This window comes from Accipiter gentilis, chromosome 4, assembly GCF_929443795.1.
Source record: "Accipiter gentilis chromosome 4, bAccGen1.1, whole genome shotgun sequence".
Classification (NCBI taxonomy): Eukaryota; Metazoa; Chordata; class Aves; order Accipitriformes; family Accipitridae; genus Astur; species Astur gentilis.
Genome location: NC_064883.1, coordinates 2,905,150 through 2,926,159, shown reverse-complemented (window position 1 = coordinate 2,926,159; position 21,010 = coordinate 2,905,150). Strand labels below are relative to the sequence as shown.

General features: G+C 40.4%; 2 protein-coding genes across 8 annotated transcripts in view; one reads left to right on the top strand and one right to left on the bottom strand.

The window, feature by feature from the left end:
* Positions 1–21,010, bottom strand: part of AZI2 (5-azacytidine induced 2) — a 1,028,525-nt gene that overhangs the window by 469,504 nt on the left and 538,011 nt on the right. The window lies entirely within an intron of this gene.
* Positions 1–21,010, top strand: part of RBMS3 (RNA binding motif single stranded interacting protein 3) — a 457,623-nt gene that overhangs the window by 85,859 nt on the left and 350,754 nt on the right. For 2 of the 4 annotated variants that reach the window (XM_049799280.1, XM_049799282.1), the window contains exon 2: positions 11,974–12,140. In XM_049799280.1, coding sequence (XP_049655237.1) covers positions 11,974–12,140 — 167 coding nt within the window. Of the gene's footprint in view, positions 1–11,970; positions 12,141–21,010 lie in introns of all 4 variants that reach the window. The other 2 variants (XM_049799279.1, XM_049799281.1) reach the window with 1 other exon arrangement.

The window sequence follows — 21,010 nt, the reverse complement described above, 5'->3', positions numbered from 1 at the left end:
TTCCTCTCCCCTGATCTGTAGAGCTGGTTATCTCAACACAGAAGGCAAGCAAAGTGGCCAAGTGTTATTTGCCCTGCTCATCTATGCTGGCTGCTCTCAGTCACCTTGTCTCTCATGTGCTTAGACACAGCTCCCAGGAGGCTTTTCTCTTTAGTTTTGCCAGGCTGTGGCCAGCCTGCTGTCCCCCAGATTCTCCCTCTTTTGAAGACAGGTGTAATATTTGCCTTTTATCCAGTCATCAGGAATGTCTTGATGGCCTCCAGTTGCCACAGGCTTTCAGGGATGAGAGAGCAGCTTCTTGGTGACATCGGCCGGCTCCCTTGTGGTCGTTGTTGAGTAACCTCTAACTGGTTTCCTGGAGTTAATTTCTAGTTTAATGCTCCTCTTCTGGGGCAGCACCTCTTACCCCAGGCCCTACTACTAGGCCCAAGAGAGACCCAAGAGCCATGGCAGCAGACCTTGCCAGTGGAGACTGAGGCAAAGAAAGCACTGAGAGCCTCTGTCTGTTCCATGTCCTTTGTCACTAGTCCCCTGTACTATTCAGCAGTGGGCAAATATTTTTCTTGGTCTTCCTTTTGCGGCCAATGTGCCCGTAGACATCCTTATTGCCCTGGTATTCCTAACCAATTTCTGCTCCAGCTGGTAACACCGTGTGTCACTGTAACAATCTGGTTATTGTTTTGTTAGAAGTACTGTAGTTGTCACTCTTCCCCATTCTGGTTTTTTTTATGTAAATGGTTTTTCTTTTTAGACTTGAATTCCTTTTTTTTGCTCAACATGTTGTGCACAGGAATCTATGACAGTGGTATTAAATGGTATTAAGACTTTTAGAATATTTATATGTATCTGATTTGAAATATAAACCTTAGTTACATGCTAACACTCTTCAAGGTTCTATTCTAAAGCTTGGTACAACATTTATTAAGGAAATGTATTAAGGAGACTTTCTTTCTTATTTACCCTGATTTAACATTTGAAATGACTTAAAATACATATTATTTCCAGAGAGAAAAACCTCAGACTTAAAAAATAAATCATGCATGAATGAAGAATATTAAAAGGTCAAAAAGTCAGAAAGCTAACAGAAGAGATTGGAGACAATGTTGCAGTGCAGAAGGAAATTTAAGTTCTTATTTATCAAGAAATATATCATTTGGATGAAAAACATAGTAAATACAGATGAATGTGTTAGTATCTCTTTTTTTTTTCTTTTTTTTTTTTTTTTTTTTAATCTTTCTGGTTTGTTTCAGGAATTTTAACATATGTATCCTGTTACTCTGAATTCCTATTGCTTGCAACATGAGTACCTCATTATCCCAATTAGTGTTCCATTGGATTTTACACAGATGCATAATGAAGCAGCTGAGTCCCCACATTGCAAGGCTCTTCACCTCTGAGCACACAAGTTCAGGTTCTTTGTATCGTTAGGCACAGTATGGAAAAAGTGCATGGCACAAAGCCCAAAATGATTTAGGTGGAACATCTTCAGCTGAATCTGTCTGTGTATGTTAGCAAGATACTTGGCTGATCATCCCACAACATTTAATAGAAAATAATGATGATTTTAGGGAACTGAGAAAAGAAAGTTGTCATGATGAAATTAAATTTCTGCACTGGTTATGAGCCATTCTAAGCATATCAGAAAAAAGAGGGTAGGTTACTTTTACCAAACTGCAAGTTGGTTTTTGTATGGATATTTTAATTGAGTCAACATTTCTGAGTGCATGAGTCAGATGGCATTTGACATTTCGGACAAGCACAGAAGCACAGTCTGTTGTTGAAGAAATGGGAAGAGACTGAGAACTTATACCATAGTAAATTTAGACACCTGACATCCCTCCCCTCGCCGCCCCCCCACCCCCCACACCCCCCTGCCCCAGCTCTGAGAAGTGCTAACAACCAGAGATGGTGGAAACACTGAAGGAAGAAGTAGGAATTAGAAGGGAAAGGACTTGCTGAATACTGGATTACAGTGTAAGAAATGATGGGTCTTTTGTATAGCTAAACAGCAGGGCAGGTCTATGCATATTCAGATTCACTGATTTTGAAGCAAAATGGACATTCTGAAGCTATTTGTACTTTTCAAAAAAAAAGTTCATGGTTTTTATTTACCTTCTAGCAAAAACAGATGTCAGAATCTCACTAGCTGCTTAGTTGTCATCTTCCAGTGAATTTAAGTATTATAAAACTTAGGAGGAGACTTTCATCATTCAGTAGTCCTGTCAGCATTCCCAGGACCTCCAGTCATGACAACAAAGTGTGTGCTGGGCAGTAGCTGCTGTGGCATCTAGTTACACAGGTGATCAAATACCCCTGCATGTGGGCTGATCAGTTTGGACCTTTGCCTCAGTCTGCATTTGGTGTGAATATAGGATGTATCTTGAGGGTTTAGTGCTCAGGCTTCAATTCAGCCTAAGGTACATGTGGCTTCCTAATAAGAGTATGAATGGAAACAAAAACTCACAGCATGCTTGAGAAAATTAATCCTCCAAGCCAATATCATTTATAGAAAGTTGAATTTTAAGGAAAAAGGTAGAAATGCCTTTAAGTAAATTGAGTGTAATTCGGAAAATTCAAAAAATAGAAAAAAGAGGTTCTCCATTTTTGCATTAATTATTTAGTTTATGTAGTAAATTTTGCCCCAGGTGGATTTCATTAATGTCTGGAAGAAAATTTAAACGTAAATTACAGTAGAAGCTTGTTAAATCAAAGAAAATTAAATAACATTTCCCACACTACCTCCCGTGTCTGCCACATGAAATCTAGAGAAAATGGAGATTTTATAAGACACCAGAGTCTATAGTAACAAAGTGGAGAGTGTTTATCTGTGTTCAACTTCCTTAGCGTATGAGTAATCACTTAGTGACACTAGCTGAAAATGGAAGTGATTAAATCCCAAAACGTGTCATGACAAATCTTGCTGACCCTCCCAGGTACCTAATGTTTTGTGTGCTCATGGGATGTTGGTAGTGTGATGCTCAAAGCTGCCTTTGACCTGATGAAGTTCTGGAATCCATCTTATTACCAAGTTCCTTTAAGGCTTGCAGAGACCCATTCCTTCACCTCAATCTTTACGTGGGCCCAGACAGTTTCCTAGCTCATGTGTAATGGTGACTTCATTATAAAGCTGTCTGTTTTACACAGACAACTCATTTCAAGAATGTAGAGAAGTACCTAGAATGGGACAGAGAGGTTCCTAACAAGGGGTTTCAGACCCAGCTGCATGCAGTGAGCCCTGCACATGGCCATCCTGGCTTCCCTGCCTCCCTTAGCCTTTCATGGTACAGTACTTGGGGCTGTCACAAGCACGAAGGTATCTGGCACCACCTTGGCCATCTATCTCCATAGGCTGACACCTAAATCCCAGTCGCTACCGTTAGATTCTTATCCCCGCTGTGTTAGCTTACTGTTGGAAGGCTTTCTAGCTGTCCTTTAAGACATCACGTACATCAGTTTCATGAGGTTGGTTGTCTCCTCTTCTTCCTAAGCAAGGAATTAGGTGCGAACTGTAATGACTTGTATGGGAATTTTTTTAAAAAGTTATTTGCTATCATGAACTTGTTAGAGGAGTTTGCACTGGAAGCAAAAACGTGGTGAGGTTTGTGATGGCTCATTATCTTCTGTGGGCATCCTCTGGTCCCTGGTCTGCGAGCAGTGCGTTGCTGTAGCCCAAGGGGTCCCAAAGAAAACATGAACTCTGGCTATTGTGGAATGCCCCAAATTCTGTCCTGATGGTGTCACGCTGTTATCTTTGGGACAAAACTTTTCCAAACTCTGTGTTCTGTGTATTCCTTTGGCTGCAGGAGGGAAGGCACAACTCATCTTTATATAGCGCTGGGTGGAGGGGGCAGAGGTTTCCTGCAAAAGACTGTTGTGGTAACATGGGGAGATGATGGGGGCTGTTCCTCAGGAGCTCTGCCACCCCTGATTCCTCCATCCCACCAACGCTCGTGTCAACAGTGGCAGATTTCCTGCTTAATTCCTCCATAAGAAAGACAAACTGAGGAAACTTGGGCTAGATTTTGAAAAACATTTTTGGTTGGGCTTTCTTACTGCAAAATGAAAACACATCTGCTTCTGATCTCTGCTCAGCAAATTCTCAAGTGGAGAGGAAAGAAATGATATCAAAGTTTTGGTTTTGTTCTGTGTTTTAAGTTCAGTTTTCTGTCATGAGCTTTTTTTATATTCAGGTTCTTGCGCCAGTGTTGATGCTGTGGTATGTGTGGACTGTGTGCAGAAAAGCAATGCAATGAAGCATGTGCCTCCTACATCTCATTTCCAAGACACTTTTAGTCTGCCACATGTAAACAAATACCCAGAGAGCAAATTTAGTTTCTCAGAACCAAAAACGTGTTTGTTTTTGCAAACATTTGGAAAGTTAAGTATCAGCCTTTCGATCTGCATTTTTATTCTTAACCTTCAAATGGACCAACAGTTCATCACTGTAGCACAAAAATTGACTACATGGAAATGTAAACACAAACAATAATTTCTGCTTAAATTTTATATTCCCCCTGCCCCACCTTTTTTTACTACAAAGTTGTTGTATCACAGGCAGTAATTGCTGTCATATTTTGTTCTGTGCTCTAAAATATTCTTATTAGGGGAATTGCAATGTTTTATCGTTCAGATTGCCCAGATTCAGTATTTTTAAGATCTAGATTCTGTTCACATTTAGTCTCAGTACATCAATAAAATATGAATGGATTGGATAATGAAGCAATAACACTAATTTATGTCAAAGAATATAGGTTATTGTTTACGAGTTTGCCGAAGTGCCAAAATACTTTATCTATAGAAAGAATTCTTCTTCTCCCTTGCTGAGAAATAAATAATGTCACAGGAATGGTCTGTCATGGGAGCCTCTTGCCATGAAATAAATGGGAGGAGACAAGCCTGTGAAGGTTATTTTCCGCTCTGGAAAATATTTATTTGGTGACACAGCTCTTATTCCTAGTCTTTGGCTTTTTAGTGCTAAGGACTAAATTGTACCCTCCTGTCTGGATGCAAGAAGCTCTAAATTCAGGGAAGCTACCATAGTTTAGTCCAGAGTGACAGGCAGTCCATGGATAAACAGAAAATTGCTTACGAGGGATGAGTAGTTTTATCTTTGGTGTAGCAACATGTAGGGAGGAGAGAGCGAAGGGGTGAAGTTGTCAGCTTGGCCTCTTGCATCTATTTAGTGACCAAAACCCAGGGGTGGCAGCGATGGCTGGGGTGTTCTCAGTCTGCAAATTATGCTCTTCATCTCTGTGCTGTTCCCTTCACTTGGATTGGTTTTTGCTGGAGCCTGTTTATCCTCAGGTGAGATGACCATGTCTCTCCTAATGATACGTGCTCTAATCCACTTTATTATTTAAACTTAATTGTATTTCAAAAAAAGCTGCTTTCCACTGAACAATTTGGTTTTGAAGTTTCCCATCGGTAATGGTGGGAAATGGAGTGATGTATGGATTGGTGTATTTCAGTCTATCTTAGTGGAAATAGAAGATATTGTGATCAGTGAGAAAAATTTCAGGCTTCTAGTGTATGTCACCCTGGCTAATGATTGCTAAACTCTCAGTACAGTGCTCTTAAAGATAGCCAAGAAGAATGAATTGTTGTTGGGTTTTGGTTGGTTGGTTTTAATGCAGAAAACTGTATAAAATGAGACCTACTTTGTAGGTGCTGTCCAATAAAGGACTTCCTCCTCTTCCCATGGATGTTTTGCTTCCTATGTATTGTTTATCTGTAAGTGCTTATAAAATGCTAAAAGCTGGGCAGTTGTGATTTGGAAGAGAAGTATTTCAGAACAGAGAAAATTGAGTCAAATTGTGCCTGAGCTTATGCTTTATGGACCTCTAGTGCTTTGTGCCTGGTTTGAGGGAATTGTAAACCCCAGGAGTATTTACCCTACTAATTTCAAAAGCTTTGTGTATGAAATAAAGATCTCAAAGTATCTTACTGATCCATCAAATCCCAGTTTAAATCTGACTGTTGAATGACTACTGTGCCTGTTGGAGGACTAGAGTTTGGGGTTTTTTTCCTGTGGACTAGTGGTATAATTTGGAATAGAATGAAAAAAAAAAAAAGGTTCAATGTATACAAGAAGCATGAGCAAGATAGCACTGTGATTAAATAATTCTAAATTTGTTTTTAAATAAAATAAAAATAATTATATTTAATGAGAAAGCTAATTGGATTGGCATTTTATTTAAGCTTTAAAGTTATTTCATTCATTCAGTTTAGATACAGGGTAACAAAATCATTGCATGCAGAAAAATTTTTATCTGTAAAAGAATTAGAGATAGCTTTAGTTGTTAAGTTAAATTTTAATAATATTTCCCCATCTTAAAGTAGTTTTGTAGTCCTCAATAGTGTCTTTCATCCAATAATCACAGAGCAATATATAAGCCTTGAAAAGGTAAGGAAGAATCATTACAGATTGGTAAACTGAGATATAAGGAATATAAATTACTTTCTTGGAGTAGCACAGTAATGTAGTGGCAGTACAGAGAGCATAACCCAGCAGCTCTGACTCACTGGTCTTCTATCCAGCAAATCACTTTTAAAGGCCTTGGAAGGGATTCAGAGAAATCAAAATCCTCTTGAGGTGTGTTCTGGTTTTCTTGATTGAAAGAACTGTGATGCAACAGACTTTGAAGCTTATTGTCTGTCTTCATCTTCTGAGTTTACTAACATTTTCACATGCTGTTCCTTTACGAATGGAAAACATTGCCAAGTGGTGGGTTGTTGCTTCTACAGAAACGGTCCAGGAAGCTTTGTCACTGTGCAGAGAAGTTAGAAGATATCTGTTTGTTTTCTGTTAGATGTCTAGGGAAAGACCTGACTATGTAGGGAAGCATCCAAGAGGAGCTCTGTCTTCCAGGCCTTTGTTGGTCAGAGGGGAGATAGACAATAGTCATGGCTGGATTCAGCCAGACCAGTGAATGCCCTGCAAAGTCAGGAAGAAAATTATGACTCGAGCTCCCTTGACTGCAGCCTTTCTAAAATACATGAGATTTCTGTGTTGCCAGTTGCAACGTTCATCTTTTATTCACTTTTCTGTTCCACCTGGCTGTAGATGAGAAATACAGCTTACCTTTTGGTGCCGCTTCTCACCGAGGAAGGCAACCAAAATGCAGAAGAGTTGCTGTGGCTTTTATCTAATTCTTTTTATTATATTTGCCCTACCTCTCTGTTTTCTCTTTGACTGTGATGATTGTCTTTTGCTTAATATGAGATTTGCCATTCAATCAGCTCCAAAATCCCATCATCAGGCCAATAAGTTGGTGGCATCCTCTCATCATTGCTATAGTTGGCCAGTAAGAACCCTCCAGCTCTCAAAAATTACTCCTTTGTACAGTAGGGTGTAAAGAGAACAGTGTTTTGCTAGTGTGTGCTGTAAACTGATATTTGCACAATTTATTTGTATTTACTTTGCCTTATTTTATTCTCTCAATCAGGAGCTAAGAGAATTGTGTGGCAATTGGGCTCTAAGTGAGATGAATCTAGCAGCTGGAAAACATTCTGTTCAGAGTGAAATGGATAGTGTATGTTCACAATTGCTTAAATAACACATGTTTTAATGCAGGACTGTGTGTTGTACTCCTTTTTTTATATAAAATATGCACTACAATAGGAAAAGTCAACATATCAGTGTTAATGGGGAATCTTTCCAAGACCTTACTTTCAAGTGGATAAAAGAGTACAAATTTGGGATAGCCAAAGGTGAATACAAACAAATTGGCTAGTCCATTAGCATAGCTGTCCAGCTGCATCCTAGGCTCTGAGGCCACTCCAAAACCACAAGCCCAACCGCCTCCGAAGCCTGCCAAGGAGCCAGCTGCTGCTAATAAAGCAGACTCTACAACTTGGCATCTGGGGCCTGTGATTCCCATCCAAAAGGAATTGTATGTGAAAAATATTTGAAATTTGTCTTTTTAAGTAGTGTTTTGCTTTGGGAGAAAAATGCTTTAAACTAAACTTGCAACAAGTGAAAAAACTACATAAGAGTACTGTGGTTTCTATGGGAAGATAAATACCGTCCTTGTGTTAAGGAGGTTGGATGTCAGAAGGAGGAGTGTTGTTCATTTAGTAACCAAGAGGCTTCTGGTTCAGCCTTTCTGGGTCATTGTGTAAGAAAGACCAAGGTATCTCATTATTCATGCTTAGCTGTGCACACTTGCATGGGACGCTGTTTCAGAGAGCTCAACAGTAGGTTTTAAGCATAAGGGTGCGTTCCTGAGACTGGATAAGAATTAAGCACATTAATTTCTCACTTTTAAATAATGAAAAAGGAGAAGTTTCATTCATTTTTCAAAGATGAAAACAAATCCTATTAGCCAGCCATGCTAAATTAATAAGCTGCTTGGAATGATCTACAAACCAGTTCACTCCCCCCCACTCCCCATTGAATAATGAAGCATGAGAATTGAAAAATGAGTTGGTTGCGTTGGTTATCTGAAAAATTAAGGACAAAGCCAGCTCTGAATTCCAGCTTCCTTTTGAAGTAAAACGTAGATTTTGCCTAATACTTTTTTCTAGCACTGCAGGTCCTACACTTGACTGTCTTGGCAAAATGTTTTTCCCAGATTTCTACGGCTGGTGTCAGGGTGTTTTGAGCCAGTCTGGAAAGCGGTGCTCCTCATGGCTCTCGTGGCAGAGAAGTGAACTGCTTTGCCCCCAGGCACGGAGGAGGCCAACATCAGAGTAAGGCACAAATTTCCTGCCCTCGGGTGTGCAGGTGGCTCCCCAGGCAATGCCCCCCCTCAGCATCATCCGGGATCCTGTAACAAGTGGTCAATATCTGGGATGATCATCAGGTTGCCATTAATTTCTTTCACTCCAGTTATTATGTAGAGATTAACGAACCAGACCCTTTGCTCATTTGGAGGCAAAACGCACACTTCTGCCATCAGTCATACACTCACAGGCTCAGGAAACAAGAATTCAAAGCTTTCTTCTGACCTGAAGCTTTTAATCTGACAACCGGCCAGAAGATGTCATCAGCCCTAGTACAAGCAATTTTGTAATCTTTCTGCGGATGGTATTCTGGGGTATTGGATATGCATGGAAATTACTGTGGGCTGCAGTGGCTGAGATTTATTAGTGAAGTGGGTTTGGAGTATAGCTGTGCTTGCTGGTCTGAGATCAGCATCCTCCAAAGTGGAGCGTCGCTGCCTCTCTGCCCACCCTTAAAAGCATCTGCCAGGACACTGCTGCTCTGAACCTGGGCATCTGTGTGTGCCTATTGTCTGAGCAGCTCTTGCTTGAGAGACCACCTATCCCATGGCCTAATTCTCTGGATATACTGAGGACTTTTTTTTTTTTTTTTTTTTTAATAGCTTAAAATCAGTGTAAATGTAATTCATGTTCACATCTAGGTCCCCTTTCAGCTGGCCAAGAGGGATAAAATGTCTTAAGCTTAAATTAGAATTAGGCCCCCAGTGCTTTCCTCTGTGTGAGGATAAAGATCTTACAATAGAATGAAAATTGCTCTTTGTATTTCAAAGGTGTATTTCCACTTGTTTTTTTTCTTGCTTATTAGGTTGGTGTGAGAATAGGCCATTTACTCATTATCCCCTGCTAAGACATATATAATAATAACAATTAATAATTAAAGTACATAGCACTTTACTGGCTTACAGAAAATTCTGTCCTTTACATGCATTCAGTGTGTATGGTAAACTTGGAGGTGTGGGGTAAAGCGGTAAGAATGTTACCGTTACCCTTTTTAATTTTTTTTTTTTTTATTCTACCTTACCAGTGCTTAAAATGTGCAAGTTTACCACTGTGTATTTCCTGAGCTTTTGGTGTACTAAAGCCAAACATGTGCTATACATAGTCACCTCTACCATGGCCCTGGAGTGCCCAGAGATTTAAATATGCTTTCAGCCAGGATGTTTTAAGATGCACTTGTCTATGTATTTGTCGGAGGTCACTGTTGCCTGCAGTTTTACCCAGCCATGCCATGGCTGTTGTGTGGAGCTGATTTCCAGGACGTGCCCACAGCACTGGGGCTCAGTTGAGGCAGTTCCCCGTGCTGGTATTCAGGGTTGCTGCTTCTTCAGATTTCTATTTCTGGGAATGATATTGAAGCTGGGGTGGGTGGGGATTACTCAGTGATAAAGTGTGTGTGCAGAGAAATAAGATCTGTATGCATTAAGTGCTTTTGATTGTCAGCAAAAGTATCTACGCAGATACTCGGGGAAGGAAGCTGATCGGCCTTTCTCTGTTACTGTAGATGAGAGTGAACGTCATTACTTGGTAGCATGGCAATTGAACTGTCTATTAAACTGATTTTTCCTTTTAATGGGTCCTACTTGAGTCACATTACAACCAGGCTAGAATGCGGAGGAATTCTGATGTCCTGACACCTGATGGTGTGTTCCCACTCTCCTGGTTTAAATGGGACAAACTGGGAAGAAGGAAGGAGAAGGCAGCAGGAATGACATCGTTGCAAGTGTGGCGCTTTATGTATCTCATCAAAGCCTCTGAGCTTCACCTATCACTGATGCTCCTCTTATGCTCTCTAACTTCTTTTGGTTCTTCTAAGTAAAGGGACTTGTTTGAAAGAGTTTAGAGCAGAGAGAATTTAAAAATAACCATGTACCGAGGCTCTGATTTAGTGTGTGCATAATTATAAGCCCTAAAGTAGGGCCACTGAAATGAAAGGGGAAGTTGATCAGTGTGATCAGAATTAGTCACAGACTTAACTATTTTCTCTGTTCAAGGCCTAAATGTAGAACGAGCATGTTAGAAGTCACTAAAATGTCACTGCTACTATAATGAAAATTGCAGATGTTTTGCTTTTATTAGTCCATTAGCACATCATGGTTGACTTAGTACTTGCCTAACATTTACCTGCTGTTGTAACTGCGCAGACTGCTAGCAGGATACGCTGATCAGCATGTGGAAAGGGGATTTCCCCCCTCTCAGCAGGCGGTTATGTTCCTGGAGCTCTGCCTCCAGTTCCCCTGGCTGCCCAGGCCAAGCCTTGGCCCACAGCATTCCCAGTCTCCCCCAACTTCTCCCCTAGGTCTCAGCTTTTCTGCACAGGTCACAATGGTGTCAGGACATGGCCTCCTCCTGCCAACCGCTCCTCCGTTCTCCTGACAAGCACTCTGTGCTGTGAGTAAATACGCTGATGGTCAGAGAGCCAGGCATGGTTGCAGCAGCTTAAATTCCCTGTTGTTGCTCCTGTTGTTGGAGGTGCTTATGTAATTTTTATAGCATATGTGTGTCTTCTTTCATAGCATGTATTTACCAGGGAGAATGTTGTCCCTGTGAGAATGACTCCCTTTTTAAGTGGTATTTCTCAGTTGTTGTGTCTGGTTTGTGGTTGTTCAGAAGTGGGTAAGGTTTTGAGAGCAGGAGGTCTTAGCCTGATCAACTTTTCCAAACCCTGTTTCTCTATTGTGGAAGATATCCATGATAGTCTTTTCAGGCTCCTTTGGAATTTTTTTCCCCTCTCAGGCTGGCCAACTCTCTGTCACCTGACTGTGCATGTACTGGGTGCTCCTCATGTTTAGAAGAGACTAACCAGGCTTCTGGCATCAGCTTCGGTACCTTTGGCTAGATATTCTTATTTGCTTCTTAGAGTGTTCTTAAAGCAGATTGTGTTTAACTTCTTCCTTTAATACCAGTTGCTCCTGAGTATCTGCCATTTCAGAGCTTTATTTTGTGATGTAGATAAAATAGGCTCATAATCTAGCTACGTTAATTCCAGATTAACAAAATAAAGTAAAATAATGCATAATGCACTTCATAGCCATGGCTAAACCCAAAATCTCAGCCCCATTTTGAAAGAAAGGCATTGCTGACCCGAGGTGGGTGCACGCACTGTAGGAGCAGGCAGCTGGAGGCAGTCAGGGAGGGCAGGACAAGCATGTCCTCCCTGCATAGCTCTGGAGTTACCTGGGTAAAGCACGTGAGTCCACCATGCTTTTGTTTTCAAGTAACACCCTTTTTGTTTTGTTTTGTTTCCAGCAGTCCTATGCACCAGCTCCCCACCCCATGGCTCCTCCCAGCCCCAGCACAAACAGCAGCAACAACAGCAGCAACAACAGCAGCGGAGAGCAGTTGAGTAAAACCAACCTGTACATTCGAGGCCTTCCACCCGGCACCACTGACCAGGACCTTATCAAGCTGTGCCAGCCGTAAGTGCACTTAAAATACTCAGTGTCTTCGGGTAGGAAAATGTCAGATCTGGCCTTTCAGTTTACACTTATGTATGTCCACAAAAAGACATCAGAAGCCTCCTGCACTTGCATGTTAACCCTTATTCCTTTAGTTTGAACAGCTAATTAAAGCCTGTTGAAAACGTTCTGTTAATGAGTTGTTGGGGGATAGAGAGGTGAGGGCCTTCACATTGTCTTCTGTTTATTTTAATCTGGTTTCTCTCTTATGTTAAAAGCAGAATTTGCATGACAAGAAAACCTCCCTTTGGACAGACTTTATAGTTAGAAGGGTCTGTGAATCACAGCCCAGTGCACAACAAACATGGGTGTTCCCATATCAGTCATTTATCCCATCTTTTGATTGCTGTGTCACACATTGCTGGGCTTAAAGATTGAGAAGTATGAAACCCACTGAAGGTCGCCTTGTAGCCATCTAATTAACATCTAATTAACTGCTGTTCCACTGAAAAATGATGATGTAGGAAGTAGCACCTTCTACCTCCCTGTTTATCTTGAGAGTCACATTCCAGGTTGTGCTGATAAACATCATTTTTATTGTATTTTATTCCTGTTAAAACTGGAGAGGCAGCAGAAAGGAGCTCTTTGCTCGTCATGCGTCATCAAAAGAACTGTTTCCTAAAATGTTGCACCCTGTTAAGCCTCCTCACTCAACTGAATGTGGGTAATAAGTAGAAATGAGAACCTGATTGGATTTCCAAATTCTTGATTATTATTGATGACATGCGGGAGGGGAATAATACAGTTTGAGATTCCAACCAGAGATTGCCTGGGTGGATTTAGGATAATAAACTTTCTGTGTTGAAATAAGAACCTGGAGAGATTTGAAAAAAAAAAAATCCACCCTTCTTATGATGCAGAACTGCAGTTGCTTTTGCCATAGAATAGCCTATTCCAAAAGACAACACTGCCTTTGATATTTTTCATCACAAATCAGCCATTCTAATAGGGATCAATAAATTAAGTGTGGTAAATTAAGGAACAGTCTAGGGCTGATATGTTGATTTGAATCCAAGTGGTTGTTGTTTTGAAGCCTGCAATAGGAGTAACAATTTAATGGAATATTACAATTTTATGTCATTCTGTCTTTCCTGATCTTGACCAAAAATGCTGGAAGACTTCCCTAAGTATTCTTTATGTGGACGTGGCTGGCCAGGACTGGAACTAGCAGTCCCACTGAAGTGATGTCGGAACTTCAGTAAAATTATGTTAGCTTGAAAGTCTTCCCTGTGACTTTCTTCTACTAAGCCTGCTACAGGTAGAACTGGCTCACTGTTCACAGGAGTATAGTGTGGTGGTGATTTTTCATATTTCATGCAAGCTGAATTGCGAGTGTACCTGTCTCACATTTGCACAAACTACATTCATGACACTTCCCACTTGTGACAGTCACAGATAATCCCAGTTCAGGGGCCAGATCCTCAGTAGGTATAAATTGACTATAGTCTGCTGATGTTCAAAAAGCTATTTTGCTATACATCTTCTTGCAGTCTGACCCTTTCCGAGTTCAGGAAAATGCTTTCAGCTGGTCAGGAATGAACTAACTATTCCTAGAGGAGCCTTACTGCTTTGGCATTTAGTGCTGCAGTCATGGTGTGAGGCTGTGGTATAAGCAGCGATACTTGAATCATGAAGTTCAGAGAGCAAGTCCCTACCCCTTGTCTGCGTATGGGAAGTGCACATCAAGTATCTGAGAGCTTCCTTTCGGCACTGTGGCAAAATTTTTAATGCGCTCCACTAAACTTAATCTGATCTATGATTAGAGGGCTTTGTCTTGCTATCATGGAGTTCCTGTGTGAACAGATGCTCTTTAACAAAAATGCTGACATTCATTTTGCTGATTTTCTATCCTTTGGCTGAATGGAAGTGAGGAGAAACCAGATAGTTGTTCTGTTTTTTTTTCTTTTTTTTTTTCCCAGAATATTAAAAGTATTTATCAAAGCAAAAAGGGAAGGACGATATAGGGAAACATAAATATCTGAAAAGACAAGAATTTGTCATGGCAGCACATAGATTTTTGAAGTAACACGTTGCAAGACATTTTCTTTGCCTTTGCAGATGGTTACATAGTAGAGGTGGATAAAGGTCCAAATCCCTACTCTCTTTTCCTCCCTGCTCCATGTCCTTCTCCACCCCACCCTGCACCCAAATGCAGTATATATAGCAGCAGATTGCTGCTATATGAGCAAGACATACATTTGTTTCTTCAGGAATGGTTTTCTTCTGTAGAGTGCTCTCTTAGCTTACATGGCTGGGGTCTCACCATGCGTTAAAGACTTCATGTGAACAGGTATTCACAAAACAGCACAAGGTGCTGGCTCTTAAGCTTCCTGCATAGAAATATTAGTGTAATTTGCTACAAGATGTGAGGTGAAAACCTGAATTCCAATCCCTAAACCATGTTATTATTTTGCAGTACAAGATTTTTGGAGAGCTAAATTTAAGGGAAGTATTCACCAAAGCTAGCTTATGCTCAGGACACTGGTTCCCCTAGGCTAGCTGCCAGTGCCCAAAATGAGCCCTTCTGAACCCATTTCCTCTGCTCCAGCATGTGACAAGGCTGCCAGCAATACAACTGTCACTTGTAATGTCTGACATTTGGCAGGTCTGAGGAATAATGTTCTAAGCCCCACAATATTTCTCTATCAAAAGTACAAGGAATGCTGGAAATGCTTATGGTTATGTACATTTATCATAGCCCATCCCATTTCCAGGTTTATTCCAGCAAGGAGGCCACCCTTTAACTGATATGTAAAACTTTTTATTTAAGTGCATTTTGCCAGGTGGGTTATAGAAGACAAATTCTTTAATCAGAATTGTTTGATAAAGTACAGGGGCCTGTTTTGGTAAATCCTGCCTGCTTTTTTGTATTTCTGCTCTATGTTTTTGGGCGGTGTGTATCGCACACTGAACAGAAAACAGCAGACTGGAGTACCATTGATGCTTGAAGTGCAGAGTCCATTACACGTGATGTCAGACGTTTCTGACAAATGTTCCGACACTATCAAACCTTTTATCAATTTAAAAGTAACCTTGTCACAGTAATCTGTCAAACTGTTCATATAACTAAAGGAAAACAAGTCATCATAGGCTGTACAGTAGCTGAGTAAATATATAAAAAAAATGCTACTGAAAGATTTTCTTTTTGTGTAGTTCTGATCCTCACATTTGGTTTAACATGTCCAGCAAAGTTGCATCAAATTCTCTTTTGCAGCAGGGAGCTGTTAGGTTTCACTGTATCTTTTGGGACTTTATACAATGATTCTATCAAAGGTTACATCGAAAAAGAGTGAATAGGAATGTTTAGCAAGCAAGAATCTTTTACATATGTATCTTCTTCTGGATTTTCATAAACACTGAGTAAAGGAACTTCCAAAAATGGACCTTGGCTTCTCTTAACCTTTCTTGAGGTTTCTTAAAAAGAGGCTTTATACCTATCTGTGATCATATTGATCATCAGAACTTATTAGTCTAAAATTTTTATTTTTAAATATTTCATGAAAATAATGGTAAATATCACATCATTAGCATTTATTTCTCTGAGGTACACAGTCTCTGCTGGTGCAGTGGTACACACCATTATATATGTATCTTCCCAGTCAAAATAGGCTTTTCATCAGAAGGCAAGATAATCAACCTTAAGATGTAAAATTACAGATTATAGACAGAAAAATGTGTGTGGTGTGTCACTGTACAGGCAAAATGTAAATTATTATCTTTGAAATATTCATAATCTGTCAGTCTAATTTTCATGCATGGTGTTATATTTCATCCAGAAGAATTCCAAAATTCTCTTAAAAACATACACAGGTGGCTAAGTCCCCTGTTGGTATACTGGACATATTCCATTGTTACTAACTACATCCCCGTGGAGATAGATTGAAGGAAATCTCACACACAGATTAAACATTTGAGCTTTATTACTTTGAAACATTTTTCATTTCAACAGCACACAGTCTGTCTGTCAAGATTTTGGTCTTTCTGTCTGTCTTTTCTTACATGTTTGCACTGAAGAAGACTTAGGCCCAAAAGTTTTTAAAAGGTAAAATAAGTTTTGGAGAAGAGAAAGGGAAAAGAGATATAAAATAACTCTTTCCTGCCCCCCTCCCTCCCAATTTTGAAAAGAAAAGTTGGCTTAGAAAACTCAACATTTGACTTAAAAAAAAAAAAAAAAGGGGGGGGGGGGGGCGAAGCCTTGTGTATTGCACAATTAAGGTACTGGCATGTATTCAAAAGATAATCCCTGTCCATCTTGATTCAGTCATGAATTTTTCATGCCCAGTCTGTAGTCTGAAAGAAAGCTGCTTCAGAATTCTAGTATTTGATAGTTTAAACTAACTCATGTTTTTGTCCTGACTTACTCCTGTCCCCTTGTGTCTATAATATAGCTTCAGAAACCTATTTCCATCTGCTTTGTTCTTATTTGGATTAGTTATCTCATCACCCTTGAAGTTTTGACTTCTTTGTGGTCCAGGGTAGAATTGAAGGCCTTAATTAAAACAGCAACAGTAAAAATATCTAAACCTAAAGAGCAACAAGTCTGTAGGATGCTCAGGCTGACTTTTGAGGAAGATGAGAGAGAATCTCCCAAATAAATGTTTTTCCAGGTATAGGAAATCCCTACTGAATCATGATTGTCATGAGTGTTGCTTTCTCTAAATAGCTTCTAGCTCCATATTTTGTGCAGAATACTCAAGGGTTTGGGGTTTTTGAGGGTGGTGTTTGTTGGTTTTTCATTATTTTTCTTTTTTCTTTTTTTTTTTTTTTTTTTTTTTCCTGAAAGTATCCTGATTGTCTCCTTGGCAAGTCATTAAATGTGAGATTTTAGCCTCTCATTTCATTCTGAACGTCCTTTGTTTTGTCCCATGAAACATCTGAATAAATATTCAGGCTGCCACTGTTTGGATTCTACTAAAGGGCTAGCCCCAAGGATAATGTAACTGAGGTTATTAATTGAAAATACACACAATATTTAAATCTTAGATTATTTTTGAAATGAACTGTGTGCTTTCCTTTTGCCCCCACAGAAAAACCGCTGAGTTCATCAAGGTTTCAGAGGGGTTCAAGGTGCCTTTCAGGACAGGGTCTCTTGTTAATAGCTGCAACAAGTACATTTTTAACTAGATCAAGCCTTGTAGCAAGTTCATGATGGCCATTTGTGCTGTGTGTTAAGGCAACAAGAGTTTGATATTCCTGGCTATTTTTATATTCCTTTTGAACTATAAATAAAATAAAGGTTAACCAAAATAAAATCCCCATATTGAGCTCAAAATGAAAAAGACCAAAAGAATCCCTGGAGTAAATCCTTTGTTCTACAGTGAAGTCGGACCAGATTTGTACTCAGTGTAAACTGGTGTTCTTATCCTGGCCCTGGTGAAGACAAAACCCAAATTATCTGAGACTTACATAGCAGTAGAGCGTTAGCCTGTGTCTGCTCCTGTATTTTTAAGAAGTAATCTTTGGAGATGTAAAGGAATTTACTGTGTTCTGTAACCTTGTGTATGTTAAAGCAAGGTGCCCTGTGGCTTCAATATTAATTCAAACAGAACCACATAATCTACATCGCTCCTGCAATTAATATCAGCTGACACTGTTGCTCTGTGATATAGCAGAGACTGAAAGGGCATGAAGGTGAGAGCACTCATTCAGTGGGACTAGCTTATATAGGAACCATGTAGCATCATACAGGGTAGTTCCTACTTAAATCTCACTGGATGTTTTGGTTCCGTGTATCCTGGTAATATGAGAACTGTGACTGGCTCTGAAATCTGCTGAAGATATGAGACTTTGTGGGAACCAAAGAAATGCCCACACTTGAGGGGAAAGAAAAAAACCCTCTAAATGCCCTCAGATTTTCTTTGTTATTCCAAGTAAAATCAAGAAAACAAAGTCCCAAGAACGGTGTACTGTTGGGCCAAGCACAGCAAAGGTGTCCTGCTGGACTAGATATGCTGATTCAACACGATGAGGGAACTACCTGAATTGTTCCTCTCATTTGTTAATGTGTGTGTTCAGACCAGAGAAAAACATGCTGATGGGTTAGCTTGGAGAAATCTGCATTCTTCTCAAGTTTTTTTGTATCATGAACATTTCCTAAAAGTTTATTAAGGGGACTGGGAAAAGGAAAAGAAATTAATTTCAGGTTAATGCTTTTAAGTCAAAATGCCTTTGATCAGGAACCAGATGGTGAATATTAAGGATGCATAAAGTAGACATAAAAGCAGAGGAACCTAATGCCATGGACATGATTTGTTAATTCTTGCACTGAAGATACTTTCATAGTGATGGTGCTTATGAATGCTGTTAGAAACATTGTGGTGTTGCTCTCTGGCTCCAAAATGGTACAAGGCAGTGAACTTGTATTTCATCTGAGTTACATCTTGGTTTCTGAAATCAGTTGACTTGCAGTTTTGCACTCGGTATATAAATATTACATCTCTGCAGTGTGTAAGTATGGGTATGGATGTGCACAGGTTTTTTCTCCCTTACCTGATACTGTAAAAAATTTATTTGTATATTCATTCCCTATTAAAATAATCTCCAAATGTCTTCCATTGTTAAAAACAAACATTAAAGTTGCCCCAGTAGGCAATGAACTAGCCTAGTTAGTTCATTGAATTAACTAGGATCCTCTTCCTGCCTAGCCTGTTTCATCAGGGGAAAAAACCCTCTAGGTCAGCAAATGCCCACAGCGCTACAGAGAGCTCCATCTGGGATGTGAACATTCCCATTGTCAGGAAGAAAGGCAGAAAAATAATCTGCGTAAAGTAATAAGTGAGCACCTGCACTCTTCTCTGTTTTGAATGTGCCCATCTTTTCACTGGTGTGTGACAGTGTGTCAGTGAGAGTTTCTCATCTTCTTTCAAGTTGGATGAACCTGATTTAATGGAAGATAGGGGAGGAGGCAGGGTTCTCAGAGACTGCTGCTGAAAACATTTATTCTGATGAATTTTAATAAAAGTCCTTGGGGGGTGGGGGGGAACGAACCAAAAAGAAAACAAAAAAACAAAACAGAGAGCTCATAACAGAAATATTGAGTCCTGTGTAGCAGTGTGAAGGGCATGACCATAACAGCCACTTGTTTTGCTTACTGGGCAGGAGGGGTGTTGAGATAGAAAGAGGGCAAACACACTTAACAAGTTTCTTCTGACCTGTTCTGAGATGTGGTATTCCAGTCTTTCCTTGTCTCTTTCTTTCTTCACTTCCGTGGCATATTTTGTGTGCAACCAGTCAACCATGGCATCACCATCCATCCATAAGCCTATTGTCCCCTTACTGATGTAAACATTTAAGGATCTGAAAATGCTTGTGGCCAAAAACTGTCCAAAGGACAGGCAGGCTCTGCACCATGCACGTCTGTCAGACAAATGCCTGGTATTGTAGTGTGGGTATTGCTCTGTGGAAGGGCCTTCATGACTATGGGACTCTTGACACTCTGAATTGTATGAGGTCAACAAGGCTAAGTGATTGGTTGTGCACTTGGGTCACAACAACCCCATGCAATGCTACAGGCTTGGGGAAGAGCGGCTGGAAAGCTGCCTGGTGGAAAAGGACCTGGGGGTGTTGTTTGACAGCCTTTTGCATATGAGCCGGCAGTGTGCCCAGGTGGTGAAGAAGGCCAATAGCATCCTGGCTTGTGTCAGAAATAGTGTGGCCAGCAGGACTAGGGAAGTGATTGTCCCCCTGCACTTGGCACTGGTGAGGCCACACCTCAAATACCATGTTCAGTTTTGGGCCCCTCACTGCAAGAAAGACATTGAGGTGCTAGAGTGGGTCCAAAGAAGGGCAGTGCAGCTGGTGAAGGGTCTAGAGAACAAGTCTTAGGAAGAGTGGCTGAGGGAACTGGGGTTGTTTAGCCTGGAGAAAAACTTTCAGTAAAACTGAAAGGAAGTTGTAGCGAGGTGGGTGTTAGTCTCTTCTCCCAAGTAACAAGCAACAGGACAAGACAAAATGGCCTCAAGCTGCGCCAGGGGAAGTTTAGATTGGATATTAGGAAAAAATTTCTTCACCAAAAGGGTTGTCAAGCATTGGAACAGGCTGCCCAGGGAAGTGGTTGAGTCACCATCCCTGGAGGCATTTAAAAGACTTGTAGATGTGGCACTTAGGGACATGGTTTAGTGATGGAATTGGTAGTGCTAGGTTAATGGTTGGACTCGATCTTAAAGGTCTTTTCCAACCTAAATGATTCTATGATTCTATAAAACTCTGATGCTCAGGTTCTGCTTTCCAGTGAGGAGGCTGATTGATGCACTGGTGGTTTGACAAAGGTTCCTTTGAGTTGTTGTGGTCTGTGTTTTTTTAATGGCAGTAGTGGTAGTGAAAGTTCTGGTTATGTTTGGTTCTTCTGTTTTGAAGATCATTCACGTCATTTAGATTTGTCAACATTTTTGGTATTTGTTCGAAATTCTGGTGTCAAGTTTAGTGGGCCTTTCTGATCTGTTCTTTGAGAATTGATGGCAGCAGTGGAAGAGTAGAACCAATGGCTGTATTATGTGCATAGAGTGGAGAAGGAAGTAGGAAGTTCTCTGACTGGGATGAGGTTTATGCTTCTTGGGAGTCACCGACTTTTGGGAGAGGATGGAGAGATACTGTTCATGTTCTGACATTTGTGTAGCAGAAGCATTTCTGTAGCCTTTCTCTAGAAGGTATGACACAGATAATGTTCTGATCTGTTTAAGAAATACATTGTCCTAAAGCTTTGCTGGAAGGAAACAATACCAGCTGTGCTTAATGCCCCCGCCCCCCCAAATGCGAATAACCTGGGCTCTGCTTCCAGCTAATGGCAAGAACCTTAGAGCATGCCCGTAACTGCTATACAAGGGGAAGTGCCA